Source organism: Bidens hawaiensis, unplaced genomic scaffold, assembly GCF_021521415.1.
Source record: "Bidens hawaiensis isolate Kalapana, Puna unplaced genomic scaffold, B.hawaiensis_p1.1 tig00019799_1, whole genome shotgun sequence".
NCBI classification, from domain to species: Eukaryota; Viridiplantae; Streptophyta; class Magnoliopsida; order Asterales; family Asteraceae; genus Bidens; species Bidens hawaiensis.
In genome coordinates this window covers 392,993-408,994 of record NW_027493006.1, presented here as the reverse complement: position 1 = coordinate 408,994, position 16,002 = coordinate 392,993, and the positions used below count along the sequence as shown (strand labels likewise).

The following is a 16,002-nucleotide window of genomic DNA, read 5'->3' as shown; positions in this document are numbered from 1 at the left end:
TCACGCTAAAATTTATACCCCGATCATGTAGCATTACATATGGTCTAAGGCTAGATTTAGATACACTGAAGTAGTAGAAATAACCGGACACGTCAAGCTTTTAACATTGTTCTTAGGAAAGTAGCTAGAATTAGTTTTCATTTGAAATTGGAAACTATGGTTTTTTGTATTTATAGATTCATAGGCATTGCTTATATGGTGTAAAGTACTATTTGCACATATTACAACAACCTCTATTTTTATTCTTTAATCCAGGTAAGGCGTTGATGCACTTAGCCCGATTCCCGAATGTGAAACATCTACACATTCACATTAAATCATCGAGGGTGACTGCGACATGCGATTTGTTCAAAAATTTAATGATGCTTAATTTAGTCTAAAAACAATTATTAATGAAGGTAAAGATCTCAACAAATCTTTACTCTCGCGCAAACTCCTAGTTTTTCTAGTCTGGATTCTGAATATCTGTGGGAGTAAAGCCGTGTTATAATTGCGAATTTTAGGTCACCTTATGAATAGGTTAGCTCGACCTATAGTTAGTTAAGTCAACTTAATGTGGTTGGTTAAACCTAAATGAGTTACTTAGGTAGTTACAAACCGGCTCCATAAATATAGTAATGAAATGATAATCTCAATCTTATTAAATTTGCAACAATCCAGATTACAATACCTCTTTGATTCAATATTAACCAAAGATTACACAGAATAAAAATGGGTATAAATCAAGAAACAACGATACTAGCAGATTGCCAACACAACAATCTGCAATACAAACAAGACCATCAACAATGAAAAGATTGATCATACACAAAGAAAACCGAAACCCTAGTTTGGGAAGATGGTGGCAACAAATGAAACAAAACAATGATCACGTAATGAGCTGAAAAAACTTTACCCCTAGCTTATGAGTTGATATTATAACAAATATGATCAGTAACAAACTCTCTGGCCCAAGCCTTCAATTCTAATACTTCAGATCGCAATAGCCTAACCGTCCAACCTTCCAGTCAACCCAAGCAGCCAAAGCTCCGTCTAAAAGCAGTCCAAGCTGAAATCTGTCTGATAGTCGCGTTTTCCTTGAAGCAACAAATCAACAATAACATACTTAATACACCATCATTTAAAAGTATAACACAACTTAGAACATTAAATTGCATAGAGAATATATAACATTTTATCAAGTATTCCCTCAATTCCTTTGAACGATTCCATGGTATCAAAGTTGTCATCCCTCAAAACCCGGGTGAGCAAACTAGGTTGGATTTTGAAGAGGTAGGTCCCAGCAGAGCCCAGTTGGACCCGCAAGACTCACCTTGAAGAGGAACGTCTGCGCAGAAACCAACTGGATCCGCAGGACCAACCATGCTCAGAGACGTGACGTCCTTACACGCAGTACGCAAGCTGGTCCCGCGGGAAATGCCTCCCAATGGTGAAGGACTCCGCCTGTCCCCGCAGCCTCGGATACAAGCCATCAGGGAAGGCCACCCGCGCAGCAAGGCTACACGCACAAGGCACTTAGCTCTCAATCACTCAGTGTCACCTGAAGGAATGAGCAAAGCCGGGAACAATCCCGCACAAGGGCGGGAGGGGGAATACTCCCGCCCAAATAAGCCAGTCCGTACGATACAGGAAGATCTTCTGTACTGTACCTGACGAGGTATGGGAAAAAGATCTGACTAAAGAGACGACAGCTTACTGACACAGTATGGCGAGCAGCATGCTCCTGTACTGTGTCACTATTAGCCGCTGCCTACTCACCAACTACTGCCATACCACGTGCGTAGCCGGCAGTTGGTGGAAAAGGAATAGTACACAGCAGGCCTGGTCACTATCAGCCGCTGCCTACCCACCAACTACTAGCAGGGCACGTGCGTAGGCCACTGTTGGTGGAACAGGAACACTGTTGCAGCCGGCCACACCTCCTTGGAAACCTACCTTCGGCTATAAATACCACAAATGGTATGACCATCTGATCTCATCATATACTATCTCGTATCATCATATTATACCTGATATCTGCTCTAGCAATCTCTTAATATACATTTATATTTAAAGAGCAATCTAGTCTGATTCTCACGCCGGAGGGTGGTCACAAGGAGGAACCCCCCCTTCTCAGTGACAAGCTCACGGTGTCTGTTTTGCAGGTTATCAGAAGAACCATCTTCTCAGGGTCTAACCCTCGTGGGAAACATCTATCTAACCCCCAGGTTACCAGTACTCTGCCCGGGGTTCGGTTAGTGTTTCTTCATTGGCGCCATCCGTGCATAAAGCTAGAACTTTATTTTTCTCCAGTTTTTTCAAACTTCTAAGATGGTTAAAGAAACTCCGGTAACCACAACCCCAGCTACTGGGGGGAATACCGGCAACACAGTTTTTACAAACACTACCCCGGCTACCCAAGCCGGGGCAAGTGAAGTAAATTTTACGAACACTACCCCAGTTACCCAAGCTGGGGCAAGTGCAGTAAATAATCGCTCACTGGGAATCACCGATACCCAGTTAGAGAAACGAACAAGACTCCCCCGCCAAACACTCGATGAAGTTAAGGCATGGGCGGAGGCGCGTCAGAGGGAATTCCAAGCTGAGTTGGACGAATGCTTGCGTTCCGTCCAACAGGCTGACGAATTCGAAGATTACTTCGATGACTCGGAGGAATCCGACTCCGACGCGAACCCTCGCCATAGGGCAAAAGGGAAGCGTAAGGAAACGGATTCCCAACCGAGAAGGCATTTTGGACAAGCCTTCAAACCAAAAAGCACAGGTGGAAGTCCACGAGACTTCTCCAAAACATTCAGACCAAACGTTGCAAATGCGGGAACGTCCAAATTTGCAAGGGACATTGCAGAAGCAATTGCCCCAAAAAGTGCCAAACAAATGTCCAGCATAGGCACATATGATGGTATATCTGATCCAGACGATCATTTGAACAGGTTCATAGCGGGGGCAACCGTCAGTAGTTGGACGGAACCTACGTGGTGTTACATGTTCCAAATGACGCTTGTGGGGGCTGCTAGAGCGTGGTTCGATCGTCTACCGGTCAACCACATCTACGACTGGGCTGACTTCCAACCGAAGTTTAGCCAACACTTCAGCCAGCAAAGAAAGTATACCGAGGAGCAATGGACAATCCTCAAGTGCATTCGAGAAAAAGATGAATCTTTGCTGGACTTCATCACTCGCTTCAACTCGAAGAAGCTGAGTCTGGGTAACATTAGCGAAGATCTTGTTCGCGCTGCCTTTATTCAGGGCGCGAACGATCCAGAGCTCATCCGCACCTTAACGGGTAAAGATGGCATGCCATCCACATGGGATGCCATCATGACAGCAGCTAAACGCTTTGCGGAAACGGAGAAGCAACTGGGTAGAGATCTCCCACAGAACACAAACCTCTACACCCAGAAAACAAGGGAAGACAACGTCCTTACCGCCCGATTAAACAAAAAGCGGAAGCTAGGCATTTGGCAGTCAAGGGTAAACTTTGACACCTCATCCGGCTTGCAGCATCGGTTAGGCGGAAGGGATAACATACAGTCCAACAAGAACTCCAGATGGACGCCGCTCACCAAAAGCGTCACCGAGATATTCGCCACCGAGGAGCTCCCATGGCCAAAGCCTCAAATAATCCGACATCGCCACAATGCTGATCGGAGCAAATACTGTGAATTTCACAGGACAAAAGGCCACAACACCGAAGAATGCATAGACGTAAAGGACATTGTCGAGGCATTCGTCAGAGATGGGACGCTCGCGCACCTCGTGGCGCAATGAACGCTGAGCAGGCTGATGCGTGTAGAACCCCAGCTGGGGAAAACACGAATAAAATTCCAGCTTCAATATGGAGACTACATGCTGCGTAAAGAACGAGATCCCGAACCAGGTGCGTATCGGCTCGATGGCACTCCCATCCCAACAACATGGAAGGGAGCTCATTTACACAGTTTGCATGTAAATCAATTCCAAATTTGTAAAGAAAAGGCCATGAGCCACTTCTAATGGAAACGATTCTCCTTAAAACATTGACGCTGATGATTTTACATTTTTATAAACTATCAACACGGATATGCCGGTTTTCACCGCATAATTACGTGAAAAATCGTTGCATGGGGAAGGCGGCAAAACCCGCATAAACCCAAAAAACGACAAACCTTCACGCAGGTCAGTCGAAGGGGAAAAGTTCAGCCCCATTAAATGAAAGTGCCGGTCTATCCACATGAATCATGAAAAAGGGAAATGAACACTAACCTATTGACAACCGCTCGTCGAACGGTTAATTTATTCAACACGGATATGCTGGTTTTCACCGCATAATTACGTGAAAAATCGTTGCATGGGGAAGGCGGCAAAACCCGCATAAACCCAAAAAACGACAAACCTTCACGCAGGTCAGTTGAAGGGGAAAAGTTCAGCCCCATTAAATGAAAGTGCCGGTCTATCCGCATGAATCATGAAAAAGGGAAATGAACACTAACCTATTGACAACCGCGCGTCGAACGGTTAATTTATTCAACACGGATATGCCGGTTTTCACCGCATAATTACGTGAAGTCGTTGCGTGGGGAAGGCGGCAAAACCCGCATAAACCCAAAAAACGACAAACCTTCACGCAGGTCAGTCGAAGGGGAAAAGTTCAGTCCCATTAAATGAAAGTGCCGGTCTATCCGCATGAATCATGAAAAAGGGAACTGAACACTAACCTATTGACAACCGCGCGTCGAACGGTTCAAAACAGAATTTCTAAACAAAAGGATGAGGAAAACCTACACGCAGGTCAGATGGTAAAGTTTAGCCATCCTACTACGTGCAAGTGACGGTCCTACCCGCACAATCACGGAAGAGGAAGCAAAACTTCACACCTATCTACCACGTTTAAAGGTTAACTTATCCTCAAAGGATGAGGAAAACCTACACGCAGGTCAGATGGTAAAGTTTAGCCATCCTACTACGTGCAAGTGACGGTCCTACCCGCACAATCACGGAAGAGGAAGCAAAACTTCACACCTATCTACCACGTTCAAAGGTTAACTTATCCTCAAAAGATAAGGAAAACCTACACGCAGGTCAGATGGTAAAGTTTAGCCATCCTACTACGTGCAAGTGACGGTCCTACCCGCACAATCACGGAAGAGGAAGCAAAACTTCAAACCTATCTACCACGTTCAAAGGTTAACTTATTCTAAACACTTGGAAAATTGCTAATTTAAACTAAAGTATGCAAGTCATACAACGTTTACAAAGCAAGGAACCCAACGAAAGTAGCGGTCTTACCCGCAAAGAGATTTATATTCCACAATGATTCATTACAAGAATGGCCGGGTAACTACCCGCCTACAAGAAGATAAATCTATACAAGCTATCCTAGCAGTGGGAAGGGATCTTCAGGATCAGGCTTCAGGGCCACTTCCACTTGGACCAGCACCGTCAGTAGAGCGTGGCAGTTCAAGGAAAGCCTTAAGGATAGCTAGCCCATCATCAGCAGCAGCAACTTCATTCACCTTCTCCACCACCGGATGCGGGAAGGCGGCGTACTGATTCACTGCTTGGTCGTAAACAGCTTCAGTATCAACATTGTACAAAGGGAAGTTGGATGGCGAGACGCCTTTCTCAACGAACCCTAGACCAAGCAGGAAGCCGACCTTTTCCCCATCCTCATGAGAAGCGTTGAGGGCTGCGCTCATAGAATCATCGTAAGAGGTCTCAGCAAAGACCCGATGCACAACCTACAAGAAAATATACAAGTGTCAAAACCTTTTTTATTTACAAAGAAAAGCGTAAAGACAAGAAAAACATACATGAGACAACGCTTCTCGAAGAAGCCATTCCTTGGCAACCAGGGCTTCTTGGAGGGCAGCTTGAGCTTCGTTTCGGGCGCGATCGGCTTCACTCTTGTTGAGGTTGGCAAGCAACACTTCTTTAGCCGCAGCCTCTTCGACGCCCTTCAGCTTACGCTCAGCATGGTCAAGCACCCCCCTCTGGTCCAGGATTTCTTGGAGCTTCTTGGCGTCTTCCATCGCCAAGGCATCATGAGCCTGCTGGAGAGCCTCTAATTTGGCTTTAAGTTCTTCATTCTCCACGCGAAGAGGCTCAGCAACAGCTTCAGCCTTGGTGGCCCTCTCGGTTGCGTTCCTGGCAGTTTCCTTAGCCAGCCGAAGCTGTTCATTAACAGCTTGGGCAGCCTTGGAACGGGCCTCAAGTAGAGCCTGAACTTCAACCTCGAGGGCCTTGAAGGCCTTCTCCTTTTCCGCAGCCACTGCGGTAAGTTTTTGGTTCTCCTCCCGGACAGCCCGCGCCTGAGCTACTTCCTTAACGCGAGCTGCTTTTAACTTGTCGTTTTCACGACAAAGCAGCTCGACGCGCGGCTGCATCCGGGCCAGGAGAACCCGAAGCTCATTGCTAAGCCTACCCTCCTGGTAGCTAGCCATGGCTTCCCCCAACGCACCCATGGGAGCAGCGTGACGAGCCCACTCCACGCACTCCACAGGGGTGCGAAGAGTTGTTCCTCGGCGAATGTTCCAGCGTGGAACATACACTTCATTGGAATCTGACACTGCAAAAAACACAAAGCAGTTAGGAAAAGATGATAAAGAAAATATATATATAAAATGGGCCAAAAGAACCCTACGCACCTGTAGGGTCAATTACAGGCCGATAGCCGCCGAACCCATCACCTGAACCCAAAGGAAATCCATCCAAGAGGTCAGGCAGATGGGAAGGTGGCAGAGATTGGCGAGAAGCCCCATGCGTACCTGATGGATCGGCCGTCGTTGCCGATGGCGGGGGCATGGTAGCAGCCGCCGCGGTATCCGCAGCAAAAGTTACCGCCGGCTCAGTGAAGGATGCTGTAAAAATCGCACTCACAGCCGGCGGTGACGTCATCTCAGCTAGAACAGTCGGCTCAAAGGAGTGAGCAACTGGACCAGCGGAAGCAGGCGCAGGCGCCTGGGTCGTCGCCTCAGGTAGGCTGACCAAGCCTACCGTCATTGGCGGAGAAGTACTACTCTGCACTCCACCCTGGAATGCGTCAACATCCACGCCTGCACAAAGAAGGAAAGTGTTAACGATATTAAACTATGAAGATAAAAGCTAAAGGAAAGTTGTACTTACGGGTTTTCTTGAGCCTAAAGGTACGGAGAGGCGGGGACGGACCCGATGGAGCCGGCCTCTTTGCGCCGGTCAACGTCGTCTTCTTTGCCTCTCCGGAGGTGACAGTCGTAACCTCTGGAGCCGTGGTCTTATCACCACCGGGATTCCCCGCCACCTCTTCGCTCTCGGTCTCCGAGTCAGACCGAGGCGTTGGATCGGCTGTGGAGGCCACTTTCTCCTTCCCCTTCCCGCCGGCAGCCTTCTTCTTCCGCATCAACGGAGGACCATCTGCGGATTCCTCATCAGAACATACGATTAGAGGAATTCCAGCAGAGGTTTCAGCATTGAGGGGTACAGGGTCGAATAGCGCCTTACCTGGCCGACGGGCGCTAAGGATCTCATGGCCTAGCGGATAGACCTCCACGAACCGATCCGCCGTTTGTTCTAGGATGGGCAACTCGTTCTCGTCCAGAGCGCGAGTACCCATCCGGGCGGGACCATCAGCCTCCCGCGGGTTTAGGAGCGACTGCAAGTCGTTCCCCTCTGAAATAAACAGGAAAGAAGTTAGAAGAAATTCAAAATCAACAAAAAGAAAGAAAGCATACCGTAAGGAACAGAGTTCGAACCGTATTCGAGGACGATTGGGATTTTTTGCGCATCAGCAGCCTTCCACACTCGGCTCATCCCCAGCATCACCATCCCGGACTCCGCAAACCGGTAAACCGGAGATTGGACCCGAGATATCTTCGAAAACCATTCCGCCTCCTGGTAGCTGGAGGCGTGAAGGCTTGGGAGAGCTTGCCCGTTCTTGAATCTCATGGCAATGGGGATGGCGCGAGCGGATATGAAGAAGAACCCCCGCTTCCACGAGCGAAGACTGCGCTCGGTCGCGCAGATCTTTAAACCCTTAATCCGGGTTGTCAATGTGTACCACCCCTGGATGCACCTCCAAGTATAGAAGGTCATCAGGCGGTCAACATAGGGCTCAACACCCAAAATCCGGCACGCCCACTCGAAGTGGCGAATCTTGGCGATCGCCATGGGGTGCAACTCGGTCAAATGAACACCGTGCCTCTCAAGGACACGGTAAACAAACTTTGTCAATGGGAACCTAAGATTCCCATAGACAAAGAATGCAGCATAAACCCTGATCTTGCCTCTGGGGGCATCATACACAGTCTGATGGGGTTCAGGAAACTCAGGCTCGAGAGACTCGAGCATGAACTTCCTGACAACATACCGGTACAGATCGCCAGGCAGAGCACACTGGCACTCGCCAGCAGTACTCTTGTCATCGGCTGCAGATTCAACATCACGAGACGACATCTTGTGAAGGAAAGAAGAAAGCGATTTCGAGAGAATGCTTGCCTGAAAAGGGGAGTATTCGCCGGAAATCGCTTAAAAGATGAAGAAAAGAGTGAAAGTGTGGATTACAAAGAGCCCTCTACCCCTTTATATACTAATCGCAATTAATGCGATGAAATTAATGCGGAAGAGAGAGAAAACGAAGGTGCAATGAAACTATGACACGTGGCAAAAAGCAAGCTGGCAACAGCTGTTGACAGGACGCATACCATTAATTTCGCGGCCACGCGCCCGAAAAATCGCGCCCACGCGCCTGAAAAAGCGTCTGGAATGACCATGTACTGTCACGTCACCATAACTTCCTGCACGATCTGACACAGTCAGAAGAAACCGTCGCACGATGTTTCAGAGTTTTGGACTGTTCTTCTTTCCACCAACTCTTCGAATTTCAAAGTTCAAAATTCAAAAAGATCAAAAAGTAGGCGGGAAAATACCCCTTACCTTGGCAAACAAGTAACCGTAAGACGGATGCGGGTACAGTGTTAAGGCAAAACCCTTCACATACCTAGCATCCGCAGGGAATTGAAGCCAAGTACCTCGGCAAACAAGTAACCGTAAGACGGATGCGGGTACAGTGTTAAGGCAAAACCCTTCACATACCTAGCACCCGCAGGGAATTGAAGCCAAGAAAACCTTGGCGAACAAGTAACCGTAAGACGGATGCGGGTACAGTGTTAAGGCAAAACCCTTCACATACCTAGCACCCGCAGGGAATTGAAGCCAAGTACCTCGGCAACCAAGTAACTATAAGACGGATGCGGGTACAGTGTAAAGGCAAAACCCTTCACATACCTAGCACCTGCAGGGAATTGACGCCAGGAATACCTTGGAAGTAAAGTAACCGTAAGACGAGCGCAGGTACAGTGTTAAGGCAAAACCCTTCACATACCTAGCGCTCCGCTGGGAATTGAAACCAAGAAGAATCTTCTGGGCAATGCTTGCGGAAACGGAAATAACATCCCCGCATAGCGGGAACGTCGAGAACTACGTTGTTTGAAGCTCCAGGATGGAATTGGTGGTTTTAACATAATTGATCACTATGTTCAAAACTACCAAAACCTCACGGAGAATCCACACAAGTGGGACTCAACGCTCCTGACTTGCAAGGAGGTTACAGACCTGCCCGCATCATACCCAAAGACCAAGCAGGAAACTCGGGAATTTCTGCAAGTGACAAGGACTTCCGCGGGAGGAATCCCCATGGAAAACCTTAAAAAACCCTTTTCAAAAACCCTTTGCTTAAGTCCAAAAGTTCACCTCACTTTATTAAACACTCATGAGAAGAACATTGGACTGGGGGGACTTGAAGAGGTAGGTCCCAGCAGAGCCCAGTTGGACCCGCAAGACTCACCTTGAAGAGGAACGTCTGCGCAGAAACCAACTGGATCCGCAGGACCAACCATGCTCAGAGACGTGACGTCCTTACGCGCAGTACGCAAGCTGGTCCCACGGGAAATGCCTCCCAATGGTGAAGGACTCCGCCTGTCCCCGCAGCCTCGGATACAAGCCATCAGGGAAGGCCACCCGCGCAGCAAGGCTACACGCACAAGGCACTTAGCTCTCAATCACTCAGTGTCACCTGAAGGAATGAGCAAAACCGGGAACAATCCCGCACAAGGGCGGGAGGGGGAATACTCCCGCCCAAATAAGCCAGTCCGTACGATACAGGAAGATCTTCTGTACTGTACCTGACGAGGTTTGGGAAAAAGATCTGACTAAAGAGACGACAGCTTACTGACACAGTATGGCGAGCAGCATGCTCCTGTACTGTGTCACTATTAGCCGCTGCCTACTCACCAACTACTGCCATACCACGTGCGTAGCCGGCAGTTGGTGGAAAAGGAATAGTACACAGCAGGCCTGGTCACTATCAGCCGCTGCCTACCCACCAACTACTAGCAGGGCACGTGCGTAGGCCACTGTTGGTGGAACAGGAACACTGTTGCAGCCGGCCACACCTCCTTGGAAACCTACCTTCGGCTATAAATACCACAAATGGTATGACCATCTGATCTCATCATATACTATCTCGTATCATCATATTATACCTGATATCTGCTCTAGCAATATCTTAATATACATTTATATTTAAAGAGCAATCTAGTCTGATTCTCACGCCGGAGGGTGGTCACAAGGAGGAACCCCCCCTTCTCAGTGACAAGCTCACGGTGTCTGTTTTGCAGGTTATCAGAAGAACCATCTTCTCAGGGTCTAACCCCTCGTGGGAAACATCTATCTAACCCCCAGGTTACCAGTACTCTGCCCGGGGTTCGGTTAGTGTTTCTTCAGATTTACACATTTAATGACCTAATTATTATACATTGGGATACAAAGCAATGCAAAGCCGAAATGTTTACATATTCAGCTATATCATAAACCAACTACTAAGAGTAGCATCTAACCAGAGCATGTGACCTCTTTTGGTACAACCATCCCGCTAACATGCATGGAGCACAAGATTGGGATCCCATCCTAGGTTTGGTAAGGCAGTCAAATGAGCTCCATTTAGCGGTGTCGTCTAAGCACACCAAGGGGCCGTATCGAAGAATGACGCACACTTAGTTGTACTTACATGTAAATTTTATTAACTAACAAGTTAACATGTGGCTTTTAACCGAGACACATAAGGATGCACCCTCATTCTGCGGTTATCTTTAACGAGGATCCACAATAGTGGGAATCGTGTCGGTATCACCCAATAATAATCATGCATTCACTTTTATTTTCGAACAGCAATTATTCCTTCACTTGTTGTAAATAATATTCATTAAGACTCATCCATAGGTAACATATTTTTATCTTATGTTTAGGCTTACCGCATCAGTTTAGCTCTTTTTCTCTCATCATCATCATCGTACTCAGTATATCCCACCAATAGCAATGCTATGGTAGGGTCTGAGGAGGGTAAGATGTAGACAGCCTTACCTCTATCCCATAGGGATAGAGAGGCTGAGGAGGGATAGCTCTTTTTCTCTATAACCTACAAATATAAAAAATAACTAGAGTAATATATGTTTTGTATTTATATTGACATATCCATCACTCTTAGCGTAGTGGTAAGTTTTCAACACTATATACCTTATTGAATAGTATTGGCTAGAGTAGCTATATTAACGAATGATACTCTTGTTGTGGGTTGTCGTTATCGGGCATACGTTTCGATAATACGATAGATTGTTGGCTGACATTATTTTTAAAGCGATAATTGTTTAAACACATAATAGAAATGTTTGATCTACAACCATTATAATGTCAAAATTATATAATTCTTTATTGTTATGGTAAACTGCAGAAATGTACGTACGAGTACCTCAAGACGCATATGCTAACATTTAGCCAATGTGATACTTATCAATGACCCACATTGTGGAAGTAGAGTGCCGAAGCAAGGTCGACCCACTTAACAAACATATAAGCATTAGTGTGCGCGAACGTGTGTGTGTATAAGGAAAATCCTTCGCAATGATCATATATATTCAAACCAGATGACAATTGAACTTATAAAGAATACTTATCTTAAACCCGTTGACAAACTATCAACAAATCAGTAGTACAGACGAATCCATTAATTCAAAAAAAAAAAAAAAAAAATACCACTAGCATCCTACGGTTTTCATAGGAAACCAATTATCCACGCCCATATCCTTGACGAAGTATTAATAAGGGAATGATTTGTAATATTGAGTGACTAGCGTGACGGTAAGTTTTCAAAACTATATAGCTTATTTAATAATGTTGGCTAGAGTCGCTATATTAACTATAACGGCATTCTTCTTGTGGGTTGTCATCAACGGGCATATGTTAGGATAACTAGATAGATTGTCAGCCGTCAATTTTTAAAGTGATAATTGTTTAAACACATTATATAAATGTTTGATCTACAACCGTTATGATGTCAAAATTAACTAATCCTTTCTTATTGTGGTAAACTATAGAATATGTATGTACGACTACTTCAAGATACATATGCTAATGCTTAGCCAATGCGATACCGACTAATCAATGACCCGCATTGTGAAAGTACAGCGCCGAAACAAGGTCAACCCACTTGACGAACAAAATAAGCATTGGTGCTCGTCTGTGTATATATAAAAGGAGAACCCCTCACAATGATCAGATATTTATTCAAACTAGTTGGCGATTGAACTTATAAATAACAACATTTCTAAAAAAATTATACTTATCTAAAGCCGGTTAACAAACATCAACAAATCAGTTATCTTAAACCGATTAACAAATTATCAACAAGTCAGTTATCTTAAACCGTTTAACAAATTATCAATAAATCAGTATTGAAGACGAATCCATAAAAAATACCACTGATAACCTTGGTCCACATGAAACCAATTTGCCCACGGCCCACACCCATTTCCCGGTCGTAATTAATGACTAAATTCCGACTAACTAACTTTCTTTAATGAGTCCAACCAGTTCATTTAAACAAACACTAGACCATGATTCTTTTTATGAGGAGACTTAATTGTACTCACTCATCATAAATTACGGTTACTTATTTGAATATCATATTAATGCATTATTACATTTTAATAATAAAATTGACATTCCGGCTCAATGTCACGAGGGCGATAGTTAACGATCCTTGAGGTCTCAGGTTAAAAAAAAAACTGACTCAAGGGGGATTTTCCTACAGTGGTGGGCTTCTCATTGGATGAGACAGATTTGGAGCATCAAAATCAGTATTGGTTGACATCTCGTCTCAGAATTCAGGAAGGTTCACTCGAGTGTCAGAGGTACTTCAAAACGCTATTAAAAAGTATTTTTTAATAATAATAATAATAATAATAATAATAATTAATGAACCAAACGTAAAAAGTTAAATATAATAGTTGACACGAATCCCGAGGCAGGTTCACAGACCTATAGATACACACCATTGTATGTATACATATTTGTGTATATATAAAAAAGAAAACCACACAGAAACACACAGACAGAAACACAGACACTCATAATCCTTTTCTCACAATTTCCCAAATTCACTGTTCAATTTCTCTACTTTTGAAGCATATATAAATATCACCTTTAATTCACTCTCAATTGAGCGATTGGTGTTGAATATATATAAGCTTAAAAATACATAAATAACCACCGATCAAACATGCAGAACACAACATCATCAGTTACCATGCCGGACTCTAACTTAATTCCGGCGGAGAATTGGGCAGCCGTCGAAGCTCCGATCCGCCGCATTTTGAAGTTTGTACGGCCGACTTATGAGTCTGAGAATCACAGGAACAATGTCGTTTGGTACATCCGACAACTCATCCAGAATCGTGTCGGATGGGTGCAGGTTGTTTTTTTTTATTTTTATTATTATTATTTATTTTAATTTTTGCATGAAAATTCAGAGTCGGGTCCGGGTCGGGTCAAAATCCGAAGTCGGATCCGGGTCGGGTTTGATTTATTGATTTCAAATTAAGAGGAACGATGTCGTTTGGTACATCCGGCAACTCATCCATAAATCTATTGGAGGGGTTAAGGCTGTTTTTTTTAATTTAATTTTTGTATGAGAATTTCCGAGTCGGATCCGGGTCGGGTATGGTTTGGTTTGATCTTGAGTTTAGGGTTCTGATTACAATTGAGTTTGAGGTTAAATTTGCTATCTTGTTGTCAAGGTTTGAATCTGGGTCATGATGATGTGTCATAATTTGATGGAATGTTGAATCTTTCAAGTTATGTTGAATTTAAAGTTTGAAGCTTTAATTTTTATTTTTTTTTTGGATTTAGGTTTTCACTGTTTATTATAATTTTCTGAAAGATGATGAATGGTGTTAAAAACTAAATTTGAGTTAGGGTTTGAAAATTGGTCATTTTTATTGCTTGTTTAACTCTGTCACATATGTTACAAAATGAGAAATGGGATAAGTTGATTAGTAGATCAATGATTTTACTTCTTGTTAAGACTGAAGGCTTAATCATATATGAATATGTAATGATACATTCATATCATCACACGTTGAATCAATGCTCTTTTTAGAACCATGTTAATTGTGATGTTTCGAGTACTCGCTATAATCTGTCTTCATATCATATTGGCATATTACATTTTTACCTTTTGCGGCCATTTCACGTTACATCATCAACTGCTATTGTAGCTACTCGATTTCTTGTTATATGTAAATATATGGGTTTCTTGCTAAATGTTACTCCGTATGATACATTTGATAAGACCTATTTATTTCCTTAATAATTGTTTTAGTCTTAATTAAGTTTTATTCTTGTAGGTCTTGCCGTACGGTTCTGGCCCTCTGAGAACCTACCTACCAGATGGAGACATCGATCTAACGGTGGTTAGTGATATTGAGTGTGATTTGCTTTGCGTCGTTTTTGGTGCTCTTCAGGCTGAGATACATATTCATAATGGCCAAGGCATGCTAAAAGAAGCCCAATGCATCGATGCAAAGGTTCGACATACATTACACTTTTAAATGAATACTAGTGTCATGTTACATTAGATTAGTGTTGGATTTCATATACGTTATACAATATACTAAGCACTAAATATGAATAAATCTTGATCATTTTGATAATTAGTTATATAATGTTTCAAATGGCAGGTGAAACTGATTAAGTGTGTTGTCGACGGTGTTGGAGTCGACATATCCTTCAACCAGAAGAGTGGACTTTATGCACTATGTTTTCTTGATCGGGTATGATCAAGATTCATTTCCATATTCCTGAAAAGCGCGACCTCATTTAATCATCATTTTAATCATGTTTATGTTTACCAATACAGGTGGATCTCTATATGCGAAAAGATCATCTTTTCAAGCGCAGTATCATTTTAATAAAATCATGGTGTTACCATGAAAGCCGACTTATGGGTGCGGGTCGTGGCCTGATATCTACGTACGCGTTGGAAACTTTAGTTTTGTCTATATTCTCTATGTACAATACATCCCTTAACCGCCCACTGATGGTAATATTTTCAAACCTTGTGAATATAATTTCGGTTTTTTATTTCTAGCCTTATATACACTAAAAAATAATAAAACAATTTTCCCGAATTGTAGGTACTTTACAGGTTCCTGGAGTACTACAGCAAATTCGAATGGAACAAATTTGCTGTCAGTATTAATGGTCCTGTCGAGTTATTGTTGCTACCTTTCAGGTGTAACGTTGTGAATATAATCGATCCGCTGAAACCAAGCAATAATCTTGGCACAAGCGTTCATTCAGGTAAGTGATAATATTATTTCAGTAGAGCAATTAATTATCGCTTGTTCATAATATAAATGTTTTTATAGGAATGCTTTTTCATATAACGATTGCACTAGATCGTGGTGCTCGTATGCTCAGGAAAATTCTGGAATTGTGAAGAAACACTAAGTGACCCCGGCAGATTACGGATAATCTGGGGGTTAAGTAGATGTTTCCCATGAGGGTTAGGTCTGGCAAAGATGGTTGTTCTTCTGATGACCTGCAAAACAGACACCGTGAGCTCGTCACTGAGAAGGGGGGGGGGTTCCTCCTTGTGACCACCCTCCGGCGTGAGAATCAGACTAGATTGCTCTGAATATAAGTGTATATTAAGAG

General features: G+C 44.0%; 1 protein-coding gene across 1 annotated transcript; it reads left to right on the top strand.

The window, feature by feature from the left end:
* The first annotated feature begins 13,564 nt into the window (after positions 1–13,564).
* Positions 13,565–15,784, top strand: LOC143559278 (poly(A) RNA polymerase CID14-like). Its single transcript, XM_077047907.1, has 6 exons — positions 13,565–13,756; positions 14,691–14,870; positions 15,024–15,116; positions 15,203–15,385; positions 15,480–15,645; positions 15,714–15,784. The coding sequence occupies exons 1-6, from the start codon at positions 13,565–13,567 to the stop codon at positions 15,782–15,784; spliced, it is 885 nt and encodes a 294-aa protein (XP_076904022.1).
* Positions 15,785–16,002: the final 218 nt, after the last annotated feature.